At 44.6% G+C, this 18,104-nt stretch overlaps 1 protein-coding gene across 1 annotated transcript in view; it reads right to left on the bottom strand.

Annotated features, from left to right (window-relative positions):
* Positions 1 to 8,665: 8,665 nt before the first annotated feature.
* Positions 8,666 to 18,104, bottom strand: part of neurl1aa (neuralized E3 ubiquitin protein ligase 1Aa) — a gene marked incomplete at its 3' end in the record, with an annotated part of 76,784 nt that continues 67,345 nt past the window's right edge. The window contains exons 5-6 of the mRNA XM_084318076.1: positions 9,848 to 10,000; positions 8,666 to 8,928 (exon numbers count right to left, since the gene is read on the bottom strand). Coding sequence (XP_084174202.1) covers positions 8,666 to 8,928; positions 9,848 to 10,000 — 416 coding nt within the window. The remainder of the gene's footprint in view (positions 8,929 to 9,847; positions 10,001 to 18,104) is intronic.

Below are 18,104 nucleotides of genomic sequence, written 5' to 3'. Positions count from 1 at the left end.
CAGTCAATGATAGACAATGGCACATGGCTGTCATTGATTGCTTGATTGAAAACTTTATTAACAGATTGCAGAATGGGTAGCCTACAGTACAGTACAGCTCAATACACAATTGTTAAGGGAATGCAGACCAGAGAAAGACTTTCGTCTTGTTTACATCAGGGTCCCCCATTTTCAATTCATCATAACATATATGACATACATGACATACAGATAGACAGTACTGCTACATCTATATATTTATGACATCAGATTTGCATGAGTCAGTTACAATGGATGTTTGGGTAGGGCTGGGTATCACGATTCGATTCAATGCTATAAATGGTGCAAGGAACCCTCTAACATGTTGCATTGTTTAAAATATCAATGTTTACATTAAGAATTGACTCAAGTAGTTACATGAATGTACTTTGTATTGGAACATTGGCTTTTGCATATGTCACAACGGTCTACTAGGTGATGTCTCAGTAAGTGGTTTTGTAGATTTGTTGTATTTCCACAATATTTCACCTCCACTTTGCACAGCTTACATATGGCTTTGCTTTTGTCCAGCTCTTCTCTGTCGTCATGTTTTTTAAATCCAAAACTCAACCAGACATCTGCCTTTCTTTGCACCTCGCGGTGACTTGAGTGATGCTTTCACTTGATCCATGTTTTTAGGTTCAAACACATTGTGTGAGAATCTGGACACGAGACGACCAGGAAGGGAATTTGCATAACGATTAAATTGGGGGATGGGAGATATTAATATTAATAATAATATAGATCTCTGGATTATGAATCGATAATCGCTCATTCAAATGAAGATCGATTCAGAATCGGGAAATCGATTTTTTTAACCCAGGTTCCTATGTTTGGGTGCAGCTACTAGACGCCCTGTTGCCCCAGGTTCCTATGTTTGGGTGCAGCTACTAGACGCCCTGTTGCCCCAGGTTCCTATGTTTGGGTGCAGCTACTAGACGCCCTGTTGCCCCAGGTTCCTATGTTTGGGTGCAGCTACTAGATGCCCTGTTGCCCCAGGTTCCTATGTTTGGGTGCAGCTACTAGACGCCCTGTTGCCCCAGGTTCCTATGTTTGGGTGCAGCTACTAGACGCCCTGTTGCCCCAGGTTCCTATGTTTGGGTGCAGCTACTAGACGCCCTGTTGCCCCAGGTTCCTATGTTTGGGTGCAGCTACTAGACGCCCTGTTGCCCCAGGTTCCTATGTTTGGGTGCAGCTACTAGACGCCCTGTTGCCCCAGGTTCCTATGTTTGGGTGCAGCTACTAGACGCCCTGTTGCCCCAGGTTCCTATGTTTGGGTGCAGCTACTAGACGCCCTGTTGCCCCAGGTTCCTATGTTTGGGTGCAGCTACTAGACGCCCTGTTGCCCCAGGTTCCTACGTCTCTGTGGATGTGACACATCTCAGCAGCTGAGGTTGGGCTCATAACATATGATGTAACAGAGAGAGAGGGGGGGGGGGGGGGGGGGGGGGTGACATACCACCATGTTTTACTCAAACCACATAAGGTCACGACCGTTACATATGTTGTACATGTTGCATTTGTTTTCTCTGAGGAGTGGTGTCACTGAACAGCAACTGATTTACTACTGTACTCAGTGATCAATTAGATGTATTGGGAGAGGAATGTGAAATCTGGCATGGGAGTACAGCACTGGTTCTCAAAGAGGGGTCCGGGGGAACCCCTGGGGGTCCTTGGAGGGGTTCCGGGGGGTCCCCAGCAACATTTGTAATAAGTTTACTTTCATCACATTTACATTTAGTCGACACTTATCCAAAGGGACTTTGTCCTGGTGTTTTGTGAACAACAAGGTGCATCTCTGGCAGCTACGGGTCAGTGGCATTGTTTGTCAAATAGTGTCGAACTTGAGTGTTACACTCCGAGTGCATAGTAGTACATCTACATAATTAGCATGATAGGCAGTAGTGTAAGTATAGTAGTAAGGTGCATCATAGTAAAAGACAGAAGGTCATTCTTTTTATTTATTTAATCTCAGATATTGTTTGAAGAGGTGTGTTTTTAGTCGACGGTCTGGGTTTCAGTTGTCCTGACTGTGGTGGGAAGTTTGTTCCACCATTGGACTCCTCTTTACTCTGCCCCCCACAGACACACACACTGCCACTTTACAAACTCACTGCCACTTTACTGCCATTATTTAGTTTTATTTATTTAGTTTACATCATATTAATTTACTGCCATATCCATCATATCACTGCCACTTTACTGCCATTATTGTATTTGACTGCCATTATTATGACTGTCTCAAATGGCCCTAAGAGAAAGCCCTTTTTGTCGTAAGTCCGTTGGAGAATGAGACCTAATGACCTTCTCAGAGAGAAGAAACAAATCAAGGTCCCTGACCTATTATGTGTCCATTTGGGGATCCTTGACATGAACAAATCTGAGAGCCAATGGAGTACATTATGGTATATGTCGATAGAAATCAGTGTCATGTTGTTGTTTATGTATTATTTTTTGATAATAGATAAATGTTCAATAGAGATTCAATTACTTAACCATGTGATGTTTTAACGGTTAAAACTGGAAACAAGCACGACCATTTTCTTTTTTTTAACATGTCCGGAAAGTTTATTGACCACAATCGCCCTCTACTTGAACAGAGCTCACAAACAAGCACTTGGGAAACTATAGTCATTTAAAATAATAAAAAATACAGGTTTGCAAATCACTTCAACTGCCGAGTTCCAACAGTGGTCGACCAGAGAGCCAGAACGTATTTCAAACGTTGCCCGTTTGTGTTGTCACTCATCGACTATTGGTCCCCGTGTTCACTTGGAGTGAACGAACAACTCACACACAACGTAAAAATTTACTACATTCTAGAAAAGAAAAAAGAAAACTAAACTGCAATTCTCCAAATGTATTGACATGTGGTCTACCAGACACAGAAGGCTCTTATAATTGAAGATTACAAGATCCCTAATAAAAACAACAACAACAACAACAACAACACACAAGCAAAGTAGGTTTGGAGGAATTAAGTCCACACTAGGACAAATAAAAAGTACAATACAGGGTCGATAACATTCGGGGGGTGGGGGGGTTGCTTAAAATTGTATTAACATGGCATTTTCTCATGACACGGCAGACATTAAATAAATGTTTTAAATATAATTCCCAGATGAAGCAACCTCGCCAAGTGGTTACTCTGCCATAAATGGTTTAGATTGATATGTCCATCAATTCAGGCCAAAACATTGTCGATACTTTTTTTTTTTAAAGAACTAATGAACAAATGCAAGGTTTTACACCAAGGGAATTACATGCATTTAAAATTCATTATGCAAACCAGGGAGAAAATTTACAAATCAAAATATGAATTTATTTTTCAGGGGATTTGGTCAGAGTTTCGGCACAAAATGAACAACGCCATGGTGGAATCCCAGAGTGTAACTATGGACTAAAATATTTTTAAAAAGTACAATCAGGAGCTTTATAAAGTGACATTATTATTACCATACAGCAATGTCTTTCTTACTGTATAAGAGCTATAAATATTGAACTGGGTACTACAACATTACCAAAAGATGCCTGCAATTCAGGGATTATAAAGAAACCGTGGTTCATATCTTGCACCCTGAGGCGAAGAGGTTGTGATTGTATACTGCAATATCTCTTATTGCCGCAAGGTACAAGATAACCTCTTATCGTTACACAGACCTCATGAGTTTACGATCTCGTGGTTCAGATAGACACGAAACAAACAAACATTACAATCATGATTATCGATCGAAACATCAACACTCTTAAAAAGCGGACACTTCTTCCCCCCCTCCACCACACCAACAAAAAGGTCCTGCCCCCCCCCCACCCCCAATATATAAGTTAACATTCAAATAATGATTTAACACTTCAAGCAGTAGCGTAATCAAACCACGTGGGAGGGATGGTGTGCGAAACATCGATGACATCAAATTGCCAAAAAAGATGCACACAAAAATAAAAAAGGAACAGAGGGCTGGGAAAATACCATAGCAGCATTGATTCAAACCCTGTGTTGATTATCCACCTTATGGGGTGCAAATACAATGACGTTCCTCAAAAACAGCCTCTCAGCTTCACTTATTATCCTGGTAGTAAGCTATGGCTTGTGGTTTTAATTGCTGTATATAGGTATAAAGGGAAAAGGGAAAGATATAATCAAACACAGAGGCGATTATGTGTAGACTTATTGTGTTGCTGGACCGGGTAAAATACTCCAAAAATGTGCGTGTTTTTATGTTAAATACAACATCCCATGAATTTCCCTTCCTCCTGAATTGATTCCCATACAGGATTATTCTGTGCTGGTGAAAACCCTGTGCTTTACTCACTAGGGCTACTGTACATAGAAGTTATATGTACCTTGACTTGTTGTGTATTTAGGTTACAAAAATAAGTTGTGTTGATTTTGTTGTGCCTTTTCTTTTTCTTCTTTTTTTCCTCCTCTTGAGTGGATATGGTGCGCAATGGCACCGTTTGTGCCTCACAACATTATTTGGTAGTCGGTAAGGGGTCTTGGTGATATTATGGACAAAAAAACACAGCATCGTAATACATCTGCATCATGTAACAAATGAACCTTTACATCAGTTAAGGCAGAAGGCCGTGTCACATCTGCGGTGAGTGCTGCTGCAACCATGGCAACAGTCCCTTTGACCATGCTATTTGGGAGCTATTATGAGGACCTGCCGGTGCGTTATGAAAGCTCACAGTGTATTGGGCTTGGATATAGGTACAGTATGGGCAAAAATAGTTAATATCTTCTGAAAAACACAGTTGGACCTGAGGAATATCCAATTACTGCCCTGCCACTTCCACTTTGTACAACGAGATGTGAACAAGATGTACGAATTCACACGCATTTACGTTCATGTAAAAAAAAAAAATGTCAGCCCATGAAAGAACTTGTCCTCTATGTCACTAATGGGGGCAACACTGAGAGGACAATGGCGATTTCAGTGCAACATACAACACTGCAGAGCAAGCGGCAAAGCTAGCGCAACAAATACAGCTATTAGTGATGTTTGCTATAGAACTACCATCACAGGGTACATTAATTTGAGAGCATAAGGAGTACAAGAGGTGCTTACAATCCTACTTCATATACCTCACATCTTTTAACAACTGCTATGACGGAAACTCATCACTTCATTACACTGCTAGAACAAGGTCTTCTCCGCTCCACTGTGAGTTGTCTCAGTAACACACAGACACAAGTTGTGCTATACTGAGATGAGTACACAAAGCCTTGCCTATGAAGAGTGTGTCTATTTGCCTGGTTAGGCCAGAGATGATGCATATGTGACGGCACATTTCTGAACCAGAGTGTAGCTGTAGCATTGAGACGAGCAACCGAGATACCTCACATCCGACTCGATGCAAACGGGTGAAAGTCTTATGTGGCTCAAACGTGGCTTGAACTGATAAAAATAAAATAAAATTATGAATCGGTTCACTTTCTTTCTCTCTCCCTCAAAGTCTCAGAAACGTTCACAATAATCCCAGGAGAGAAGGAGCACTGCTTGTAAGAAGTGAGTTCTCACAACAACCCTGCTTCGCCTCTTGGAGCAGTGGGCCTCCGCAGAGAGTCTGAACTGCAGAGACCCTGCGGTGAGAAATGGCTCCAACGAAGGTCGTAGCCGCGTGATGCAACCGACCGGCGACAATTCTTCTGAAAACACCAAAGCAAAGTACCAGAGAGTTTGTGTTCCCTAAAACTCACATGTGTACCCTTTCCCCAGACACTTTGATTTAGGCTGCGTCCCACTCCCTTTGGCCCTACGGCTTGGCCCTACCCCTCGAGTCACCCTTCAGAACGGAGCCACAAGGGGTGAATTGCATTACGAAATGGGACAGCACTAGCACTCAGTTGCCGACAGCGTAATGACGCAACTCACCCACGCGCTGACTGTTTACATTACTTACAGGCAGCTTACATCAGAAGGACCATGAAGCTTGCTCTGCATACCATGTAAATTATAATGAATGTCTTCAGTGTTTATGCTTGTATATAAAAAGGTTTTTGGTATCAAACACTTGACATTTTGTGTTGTTATTTTGTAGCACAAGTTTAATCAAATGTTAGTCAGGTTCTTTATATTCATACAGTATGTCAGTCAAATAGAAAATGAAATGGGTGAGACTATAATAAAGCATATACAGTAGTACTACATGGTATTGCATGGTACTACGTGGCAGTATAGCGTACTACATGATACAACAGAATATGACCATGGTAGTACAGGGTACAACATGGTATTGCAGGTTAATACAGAGTACTGCAGTGTATTACCTGGTAGTGGTAGTACATATTAACCTTTTACTTCTAGGTTCTCTTGATATAAATTCTAGTAATTTGCATGTGTAAAGAGAATACAAATACACTGCAAATATTAACTTTCTATTCTATTTCTATAATTGTAGAAAATACATTTTAATAAATTAATTTACCCCCCCCCCCCCCCCCCCCCAATACAGTACCCACACTATTGTTCTGGCATTTTGTCAACCATGCGTTGAACCAGGGCCAAGAAGCGATCTGTTTTCCTCCCCCTCAAATGTATATACTCTCTTTTAGAAACTCTTAAACAGTACTGTAAATTTGTATATCTTGTAGTGTCACGATACGATACCTTGAAAAGTATCGATATTCGATACCATTTTCGATACCACGGGGAAAAGATTTTAATGTTAAAATGTAAATTTCTTTATTAAATTTATTTTATTTAGCTTTTGTTGCTGGTCGATTCTCCTCACCTTCTCTCTGGTATTATAAGAGAAGAGAAATATAACACTTTTAAAACCCTTTGTTTCTCTTTAGATCAGACATTTAAAAATAACTAAATTATCTAATCTAATCTTAGAAATTAAGTAATGTTAATAGTACTTTGATTGAGAACTTTATTAACAGATTGCAGAATGGGTACAACACAATGTTGTTTCCTTCTTTTGATTCTATTATATGTACCACTGTATTGCACATCGTTGCGGGCAAGACCACCCGCATTTCATTGTATACCTGTATGCCGTGACAATTAAAACTCTTGACTTGACTTGATACAGTACGGCTCAATACAAAACAACTGCTAAGAGGATGCAGACCAGAAAAATACTTTAGTCTTGTTTACATCGGGGTCCCCCATTTTCAATTCACCAGGAATGCGTGTTAAGCATAACAGCATCTAAGTTAATTTACTTCTGACCATTATAGTCAAAGTATTTTCCTATGAACTGAAACTCATAAGATCACATAAGGCTAGCTTCATTGGCGTTCAGTTACAGCTATATTGGCCAACGTTAGCCAGCCAGCTACTGCACTACGAACTGCCAGCTGGCTACCTTTAACAACAGCCAGCTAGCCAGCTACTACACTACGAACTTCCAGCCAGCTAGCTGGCTACCCCAATCCACAACAGCCAGTCAGCCAACCGTACAAAATACAGTCTCAGCCAATCACATCGATTTGTACAGTTAGTTGGCTCCACTCCATTGCGAATTAAAAGGTGCAGCCAGCACAGACCGTATTAGCTGGCTACAGTTGCTGGGTGGCTAACGTTAGCTAGCTAGCTAGCCAACAGCTTCAAAAACGAACTCCAATGGTGGTATCAGCCTTTGATATGAGCTATCAGTAGCTAGCCAGCTAGTCAGCTACATAACGTTAGACAACGCCTCATGCTTTTAACTAAAGTGAATAGTTTACTGGGCCATTTTCAAGTGATGTTGAAAGAGGAGCTGCACTCTTGCTCTCTTCAGAGCGAATGAGAGATGTTGACACTAGACGGGTCTGTGGGGAGGAGGGGCAGGGGCAATGCACTGGGAGCAGCGTGTGTGTGCATCAACAACTTGCTGTAGGATGAGAGAAGACAGCGTGCCAGCTGGTATCGATAGTGCAGAAAGTATCGATATTGCGGGAAATTAGTATTGAAACTGTTTTAAATATTCAGAATCGATATGTATCGAAAAATCGATATTTTTGACAACAATAATATCTTGTATGTCATAAATATCTGGATGTAACAGTACTGTTTATCTGTATGTCATAAATGTTATGATGAATTGAAAATGGGGGACCCTGATATAAACAAGGCGAAAGTCTTTCTCTGGTCTGCATCCCAATTGTGTGTATTGAGCCGTACTGTATTGTACTGTACCCATTCTGCAATCTGTTAATAAAGCGAGAGAGATCATATAACTAGGGTTATAGGATAACCACGAATTTGCGATTTTTTATTGGTTTGTCATGACATACATAATCCAACATATGTGTAACATATTCCAGTTGACTGTATATTTTTTTAATGATTCGTTACGAAGAAATCAATACGTTTACTACATTTGTCTAAATTACTGGTACCGCTCCGCCATTTTATTTTTCTTTAGATTTGCGAAAGGTTTGCAGTGCATTCTGGGAAATACCATCTCCCCCTTGAAATCGAGCCTGCATCTTGGCAGACTCCATTTGTAGGGCCATTTGGAGGGCTGAAACGTCACTACCCCTTGATCCAAAGTGAAATGGGACACCCCTACACTTCGCGGGAACGCGCAAAACGGAGCCGTAGGGCCAAGCCGTAGGGCCAAGGGGAGGAATGGGACGCAGCCTTAATCTGCGTGCTAACGGGGGGGCCCTTGTTCCCCCCCCCCCCCCCCACCCCCACACCACACCACCTTACGTGCTGCGGTAGGTCTTGATAATGTCTTTGATCTGTCGTCTGCAGATGGGGCAGCAAGCGTTGGACATCTTCTTGAGCTTGATGCCGCAGGGGTAGCAGAGACACATGTGGCCGCAGGCGTAGATAACCGTGTCCACCGTGTTCTCGTAGCAGACGGAGCACTCGTCGGGCCACACCCGGTCGCCCGTCGGGAAGGTGGGCGACATGGGGAGGCCGCCGGGAGACTTGGGGAGTCCACTGGGTGAATCGGGCATCGTTCCTGCCGTGTGACAAGACAAGAGTGACCTTTTAACCTCAGGCGTCGGTTCGTGCAGGATATTTATTTGGTCAAAAAGGAAGATGTGCTAACAGTGGTGTAAAGTAACTAAGTAATTTTACTCGAGTACTGTACTTAAGTACAATATCGAGCTACTTGTACTTTACGTCAGTATTTTCATTTTAGGGAACTTTATACTTTTACTCCACTACGTTTCAAAGGAAATATTGTACTTTTTTACTCCACTACATTTATCTGAACCCATCGGTTACTAGTTACTTTGAAGAAAAATATTTTGCATAGAAAACATGGCAAAAATGTATGAAGATTATATGCTTGAAGCCTGTGAATTTCAAGAGGACGTAATCAGAGAAGCATAACTGGACCACGTACCACTTTAACATAACCTTTAATCAGAGCAGCATAACAGGACCACCAACCACTTTAACATAACTTTTAGAGGTCATAACAAACATTATGTAGAATGCATAATTTTACTTTACTTACTTTTAAATTCAATAGAAAATACTTCTCTACTTTTACTTAAGTAGAATGTGAATGGAGGACTTGTACTCATTTATCTGGGTATTTCTACGTTTGCTTAAGTGAAGGAACTGTGTACATCTTCCACCACTGTGTGCTAATGACACATTTATCGATAGGGTTAAAAAAAAATGTAAAGCACACATCCCACATCAATTAGCTGTAACGACGTACTGCCAGATGTGTCGTTCTCCGTCTCTCTCCCAGCAGTAGCAGCGGCGGCCCGTGAGGGACTAGCTGATGTTCCTATAGCAACCACAGGATGACATCTGCCTGCCACCATGCAGTGCCCCACTCAGCCCCCCCCCCCCATGCCGGTTGATTGATAACCAGATTCGGTGACGATAGCCCCCGCTATAGCTAGTGTGTGTGTACCTACCACCCGCCGAGGTGCAGTAGGCTGCGGAACACAGCCCTCCGTTCAGGATGGGATCGGAGCTGCCGCTGCCCAGGGCGCTGGGAGTGTGCGGGGAGGAGGAGGGCGAGCCAGGGCTGGACGACGTGGCCCCCGGCTCCCTGACGGGGGTGGAGCCTGTGGAGAGAGGGAGGAGTAAAATGTTTGTTGTTTATTAGATTGAGCGAAGATTAAATGTTCTCATTAAATGTTCTCTGACTCCGGAGAAGATGGCAAGCGCACGGCATGTTCCTTTAAAAAGTGGAATAGTTTGAATCACGTAGGGACATAGTTAGTAGTACATTGTAAAATAGTCAATAATCCATAACAGTGATGACGATGTGACATAATATTTTTTTATTATCTTTTTCCCCTCCTTCTTTTTCCGATTTTTCTCCCATCCCACCCTTCCTGGTTGTTGCGCACTTTCCCCTACTGTTGGTCCGAGAGGCCGGAGACTGTCACATGCTTTCCTCCGACGCATGTGCAGCCTGCCGGCAGCCAGCCTGGCCGTGCAGATTCTCACTGGGAGAGTGTAACGTGTGGGAGGCCGCACTACCTCTCTGAGATCCTACCCTCGCTGAGCAGGCGCCCCGACCGAACTGTAGGGGTCGCTGTCCACAACGCCCAGGACCCACCCGCCAGCTTTCCCACCCTCTAATACAGCCAATTGTATTAGTGTGAACGGCCAGCCAAGCTGGTGATAACGCCGGGAGCTGGATTCGAACATGCGAACCAAGCATCTCCGGCGTTGGTGACGAACGCAATCTCCGCTACGCCACCTGACCGCCCCCAACACTGATGTTTTTAAATTACATAATTTCACCATCAGTGAAGGCAAGGGGAATGACAACCGCAATGCTCAACAAATTAGCATGCAGCACATTAGATGTCTAGCATGCTAAGAAGTGTGCTTGTAATAATCAACAATTCCCATCAAATGCTGTGCCGCAACTGATCACAAATGCGTATGACTTTAACGATATACCCTGAGGCTTGTTGTCATGAAAGAACACACTGACAATAATTGCATCAAAATCGAGCAGCAGAAGGCGTCTCAAACATTTGTAACCCCTCTTATTGCAGGACACTGGGACAGATACCCTGACGAAGGCCCTCGTGCGGCTGTAAGGCGGCGAGACTGAACATTAAATGGTATGTCTATTTTCCTGGACAGTCGGTATGAAGAATGTGTCTTTCCGGTGTGGCAGCGCCACTCATCGCCAACACTGACCAGCAGTGTTGTAGTACTACATTTTCAGGACATGTGACTCGACTTGGACTTGAGCACTGATGACTCGGACTTGGACTCTAGCATTGACTGCATTCGGACTCGGAAGGTGCACCATTTCAAACTCCCTTTGAAATGGTGACCGCTGTGTCATTTATGTTTCATGTAGACCTTCTTTTATTTGTATGTCAGCTCTTTGACTGCCAGAGTGGAGTGGACTCAACCTTGATGACTTGGACTCGGACTAGGGTAATGGGGACTCGGACTCTGGCTCTTCTTTGGTGACTCGGACTTGAACACCAGGGACTTGAGACTCGACTCGGACTCAAGATTTAGTGAGTCGACTACAACACTGATGACCGGTGACGTCATGTTGACAGCTTGGCCCTGACTGATGTCCCGGCAGCCTGCGTCTCTCTCTCTCTCTCTCTCTCTCTCTCTCTCTCTCTCTCTCTCTCTCTCTCTCTCTCTCTCTCTCTCTCTCTCTCTCTCTCCAGTATCGTATCACCTGTGCAAATCGTCTGATCAATCTGAATGAGGCTCGCAAGCGGTAGATGCCAGCAACCCGGCCATATGTCCATTTTGATTATGGACCATGCAAACAGAAATGCATTCAGGCAGACAACCGCTGCCCCTCTCTCTCTCTCTCTCTCTCTCTCTCTCTCTCTCTCTCTCTCTCTCTCTCTCTCTCTCTCTCTCTCTCTCTCTCTCTCTCTCTCTCTCTCTCTCTGTGCTCCCTGTTCTCTACCTGGAGACTAATACGGAAGGTCACGTGACGTGATGGGAGTCTGAGGTCATTCCATAAGCACTGCGGCAGACTATATTAGAGCCCGTCTCTTTGAAGTGAAGCATATCAGGGTGTGGTGTGGTGTTAAGGTTAAGGTGCGATCAAAGGGCCTTTTTTGTTTGTGTACAGGGGTTGCTCTGGTGCCCCCAAAGCCCCCGTGATCTATAATGTGCCCACCGTACGAGTGTATGTACGCATGCCTGTGTACATATATCACACGACATCACCTACTAAACCTAAAGCCCTACCCCACCGCCCGCTCTCTTCCATAACAACCCCAGAACCTCATTTAGGATCCACGTCTTTCATCAGCCCCTGTCAACGAGGCCTCCTAGCGTGACTGGATCCCCCACGGACCCGTTCCCTCACCCCCCCCCCCCCCCTCTCTCTCCCTCCTCCCTCTGTCCATCTCTCTTCGTTAATCCCCGTGGCAGGCGGACCCCCACCCCTCCTCCTCCTCCCCAGGGCAGCTGACGTGGGATCTGTGGTGCCCAAACCTGATCCTGTCTGTTCACCACCAGATTAACTAGACCACTGTGGACAGCTGTCTCTCTGGCATTCTGCCTGTGTCTCGTCTCTCTCTCTCTCTCTCTCTCTCTCTCTCTCTCTCTCTCTCTCTCTCTCTCTCTCTCTCTCTCTCTCTCTCTCTCTCTCTCTCTCAGCCCCTAACCCTTCTCATCCATCTATTCATCCACAGACATCTACTAGAAAGAGGCTGCCCTACCAAAGTATGCCGCTATGGGAGGTATGCAAACTATGTGACACGGGCTGGCCCGCATGGAAAGCACTGTGTGTGTGTGTGTGTGTGTGTGTGTGTGTGTGTGTGTGTGTGTGTGTGTGTGTGTGTGCGCGTGCGTGTGTTTGTGTTTTTGAGAAAGAAAGCACCTGAGTATCTGCCCATATGTGTGTGTGTGTGTGTGTGTGAGAGAGAGAGAGAGAGAGAGAGAGAGAGAGAGAGAGAGAGAGAGAGAGAGAGAGAGAGAGAGAGAGAGAGAGAGAGACCACCCGGTCCCTTGACAGGGTCCCCTTCTCCTGGATGGATGGTTGGGAGAGGACATCTGTATAAAGTGGTGGGGGGGGGGGGGGGGGGGGCATCTCCAGGGTTCTGTTTATAGATTGAGAGACTGATGGATGAGAGGAGCGGAGCAGACAGAAGAGGAGTACGAGAGGCCCCTTGTGAATAGTTTACATTAACATTTCCTTTTTCTTAATTGGTATTTAAATTGGTATCTTACAAATAAGCGCTGTATACAAATTATATAAAACAGTTCAGAATTTACATACACAGACGAGTCGACGACACACATAAAATACATATACAGTATAAATATTAACAAAGGTACAATGCTCCTTTACATGGTGATTATTGACTTACTATCTTGTTTTTACGTTATCTTACATTATGTATCACCTAGTTATTGTAGCAAATAGTTAGGAGGATATGTATTGCATAGCGGCCCCAGCTTCTATATAATCTATGAAGGGGTGGCAGGTCTTTCTCAATGGAACCTCCAGTTTGAGGTGCTGCATAACATCTCTGATCAACGTAGCGTGAGCCTGTGTCTGTAAATGGCTGCATTTATATAGCGCTTTTATCCAAAGCACTTTACAATTTGTTCCTCACATTTTACCCATTCACTCCACAGATGGTGGAGGCGACCATGCAAAGGGGACAACCTGCTCATCAGGAGTAATTAGGTGTTAAGTGTGTCATCTAGGGTTCTCTCTCCTGATTGGATAAAGTGGGAAGGGATACCAGAAAAATGTATGTTATGTTTACTGCAGAGCGAAGGGACAGGGAGACCCATGTTACAGGCCAAACACTCTATATCAGTGATGGCTGTTGTAATCTAGAGATATTTAACACTTATTTTAACAGAAAAATACCACTTACAGTACCTTTAAATATAGAGTTCCAAATATTTTATAATTTAGCCAGAACATGTGCCCCAACAAGACAGGAAATACCCCACAGCAGTCACACTAAGGATCAATATTAGAATACACTTTAGAAAGCTTGACCTTTGTATAAGACAATGCCTGGTAGGTACATAATTATAGATGCAGAGTGCACACACCCTCCTGTCTATACATTGCTCCTTCATTCAACTAATGCCCAAGTCCTCCTCCCAAGCGGTTTTCAGAAGATCTAGGGATATATCCAATTGATTAGACAGACATGTAGTTCAAGATATATGATATTACCCCCCTAGACAAAGGGCTCTCCATGGCAGAAAAAAGGAAATCCCACTCGATCCGGTCAAACGCTTTTTCAGCATCTAATGAAATGAGCACCTCTGGGCTTTGGGGGTTTGGACTAGGAGAGTAAATAATATTGAAAAGTCTATAAAGGCTTGAAAATAAATGTCTATTCTTAATAAAGCCAGTTTGATCTTGTGAAACGATTGTGGGACGGGCTTTTTCTAGACGGGTGGCCAGTGTTTTAGCTAGTCATTTGTGTGTCTACATCTAAAAGGCTGAGAGGTCTAACCCTTTCACTGCCACACAACAAATGGTTAACCATTTCACTACCAACCGTCTGTAGTGTGGTAGTGAAAGGGTTAACATTCTGTAGTGTGGTAGTGAAAGGGTTAAAAGAGTATTCAAGTCCAGCAGGAAGAAGCGACAACACGCCAATGGGCATCGAGCCCAACGACTATCAAACTATGGTCGTAGGGGCAATCTTTTGTGTGGTAAAACTCAGCAGCTGATTCCGGAGTGTTGAATTTGTGCCTGACACCATTGCAGTTCACAGAGAGGACAGCAGGGAAGAATAGACTGTACTTGCTCTTGCCACGCACAGCTTAGCTTTCACTGGATTGAAGGCAGCTTGAGGTTTGCCGACCTTGGAGAGGCCCCAGAATTCGCTCCATTTTGGCACAGTAGTGCAGCCGCACGACGATGGGCAGAGGACCTCACCTTTCTTCAGTTTGTGGGCCAGAGATATAAGGGCGTGATCAAGTTCTCAGGACCCAATACCTCCGGAAAGAACTCAAAGGACGGAAAGACAACAAACAAGCGGTTGGGTCGTTGCGCTGCCCTACTGTCGGTCTGGGGAGGGTGTAGACTACCACATGCTGCCCTACTGTCGGTCTGGGGAGGGTGTAGACTACCACATGCTGCCCTACTGTCGGTCTGGGGAGGGTGTAGACTACCACATGCTGCCCTACTGTCGGTCTGGGGAGGGTGTAGACTACCACATGCTGCCCTACTGTCGGTCTGGGGAGGGTGTAGACTACCACATGCTGCCTTACTGTCGGTCTGGGGAGGGTGTAGACTACCACATGCTGCCCTACTGTCGGTCTGGGGAGGGTGTAGACCACCACATGCTGCCCTACTGTTGGTCTGGGGAGGGTGTAGACTACCACATGCTGCCCTACTGTCGGTCTGGGGAGGGTGTAGACTACCACACACTGCCCTACTGTCAGTCTGGGGAGGGTGTAGACTACCACATGCTGCCCTACTGTCGGTCTGGGGAGGGTGTAGACTACCACATGCTACCCTGCTGTCAGTTTGGGGAGGGTGTAGACTACCACATGCTGCCCTACTGTCGGTCTGGGGAGGGTGTAGACTACCACATGCTACCCTGCTGTCGGTTTGGGGAGGGTGTAGACTACCACATGCTGCCCTACTGTTGGTCTGGGGAGGGTGTAGACTACCACATGCTGCCCTACTGTCGGTCTGGGGAGGGTGTAGACTACCACATGCTACCCTGCTGTCGGTTTGGGGAGGGTGTAGACTACCACATGCTGCCCTACTGTCGGTCTGGGGAGGGTGTAGAGTGTAGACCATCACATGCTGCCCTACTGTTGGTGTGGGGAGGGTGTAGACTACCACATGCTGCCCTACTGTTGGTCTGGGGAGGGTGTAGACTACCACATGCTGCCCTACTGTTGGTCTGGGGAGGGTGTAGACTACCACATGCTGCCCTACTGTTGGTCTGGGGAGGGTGTAGACTACCACATGCTGCCCTACTGTCGGTCTGGGGAGGGTGTAGACTACCACATGCTGCCCTACTGTTGGTCTGGGGAGGGTGTAGACTACCACATGCTGCCATACTGTCGGTCTGGGGAGGGTGTAGACTACCACATGCTGCCATACTGTCGGTCTGGGGAGGGTGTAGACTACCACATACCTCCTCTGATACATGTGGAGTCGCCAGCCGCTTCTTTTCACCCGACAGCGAGGCGTTTTACTGGGCGAGTGCAACACATGTGCATCTCTGGCAGCTAAGGGTCAGTGGCATTATTTGTCAATTAGTGTCGAGCTTGAGTGTTACACTCTGAATGCATAGTATTATAGACATATTAGTAGGGATGCCCCGATCGATCGGCCACCGATCGTTATCGGCCGATAATTAGTATAAATATGCGATCGGGGAATTCCGATAATTAGTCATATTCGCCGATCGCGGAAACTGATCAAGTGGATATCTCACTCGCTTGTCTCAGACGCACAGGACCTGCAAACTGCTCCTCCTCCCTAGCCCCGCCCGTACCCGTGTAGAGTTTGTAAACACAGAGGAGGTCTGCTGAGTCTAGATAGTGCATTCGACCTGAGCTAACGTTAGCTACCTAGCTATCGTTACTGTTTAAACAAAATTACCCAGTCAACTATTCACTTTTAGTAGGCATTGTCTAACGGTATTTAGCCGGCTAGCTACCGATAGCTCCTGATATCAACAAATGCTCCAGCAAGTCTTGTAGTGCATGTTGATACCTCCGTTAGCTCGCGTTAGCTGACGTTAATTCACTGTTCAAAACGAAATGTCCGATTGAACTAAATAGTTGTCTTAACGTCATCTAGCCGGCTAGCAGTAGCTACAGATAGCTCCTGATATCAATGTCTTATAACATTGATTGAATGCGTATTCGAGCTGAGGGCTTGCTGAATGTGAAATGACCAAAGCACTTAACGTTACCAATGGGGTCCCGCTGCAGCGCCGGAGAATCCTTTTGCTCGCTATCTGCAAACAGCTGTTATAAGACATTGATATCAGGAGCTATCTGTAGCTACTGCTAGCCGGCTAGATGACGTTAAGACAACTATTTAGTTCAATCGGACATTTCGTTTTGAACAGTGAATTAACGTCAGCTAACGCGAGCTAACGGAGGTATCAACATGCACTACAAGACTTGCTGGAGCATTTGTTGATATCAGGAGGAGCTACTAGAGTACACACAGACAGTGGAGCTGTTTGCAGATAGTGAGCATTTTGACTTGTTGCGTGGTGGCGATGTCTCGCAGATAATACAAGTACAAGTCTAATTATATAATATATATATTTTATAAAAAAAAAAAAAAAAAAAATTTATATAAAATAATTTTAATTTCTTTTTAATCAAAAACGATCGGTATCGGATCGGTATCGGCCGATATGGCTCACGACGATCGGTGATCGGTATCGGTGGCAAAAAACGTGATCGGGGCATCCCTACATATTAGCATAATGGGTAGTAGTATAAGTATAGTAGCATAGTAGTAAGGTACTAATAGTAAAGAGACAATAAGAAGGTAAATTATTTTTACATTTTATTTCAGATATTTATATTAATTTATATATTCATATTTATTTCAGATATTCAGATACTCTCATGGGAAATGGCCCTATGTTGCGCCGTCTCATTCACTACCGGGTATGGTTTTGAAGTCGGTACTCGAATCACAATTGAAATGCCATTATGTGTTGATAGAAACATCTGGGAGCTCTGGGACTTCAGTCTCCTCCGTCGCCGGCTGCTCCCAGAAGGCACATTAACATTTCCTCCGTGAATTGCAATCCTCTGATTCTGCTCCCCCCCCCCCCCTATGGATCTAATGATATAGTCGATTGTCATTGAGTTTCTTATGGTCATGATGCAAAAAACATCAATACATTCCCGTTTTATACCGTGGTGAATATGAGTATAGTTTTAGAGTAATTCTGTGTAATCCCAGGAAACTCCGCCAAATTGCGTTTTACTGCATTTCACTATAAATCGTGCCATTCCTCGCCTGGATCAATAATCAATCTGAAATCAACGCTAGATTATCGGTATTATGTTTCATCATGGATGCATGAAAGGGGGGAAGGGGAAAGCCGCCCCTCCGTGCTTTGATCGCAACCAACGGGACACGCCACACACACACCACACACACGCGCCGATCGCGGGGAAATAATTATCGGATCAACGCAAGATTGATAACATATAGCCCTTACCTTGTCTATGATGTACTGCAAAAAG

Source organism: Notolepis coatsorum (assembly GCF_963971535.1).
Source record: "Notolepis coatsorum genome assembly, chromosome: 7".
Classification (NCBI taxonomy): Eukaryota; Metazoa; Chordata; class Actinopteri; order Aulopiformes; family Paralepididae; genus Notolepis; species Notolepis coatsorum.
The sequence above is the reverse complement of the archived record's forward strand: the minus strand, read 5'-3'. Positions and strand labels throughout refer to the sequence as shown.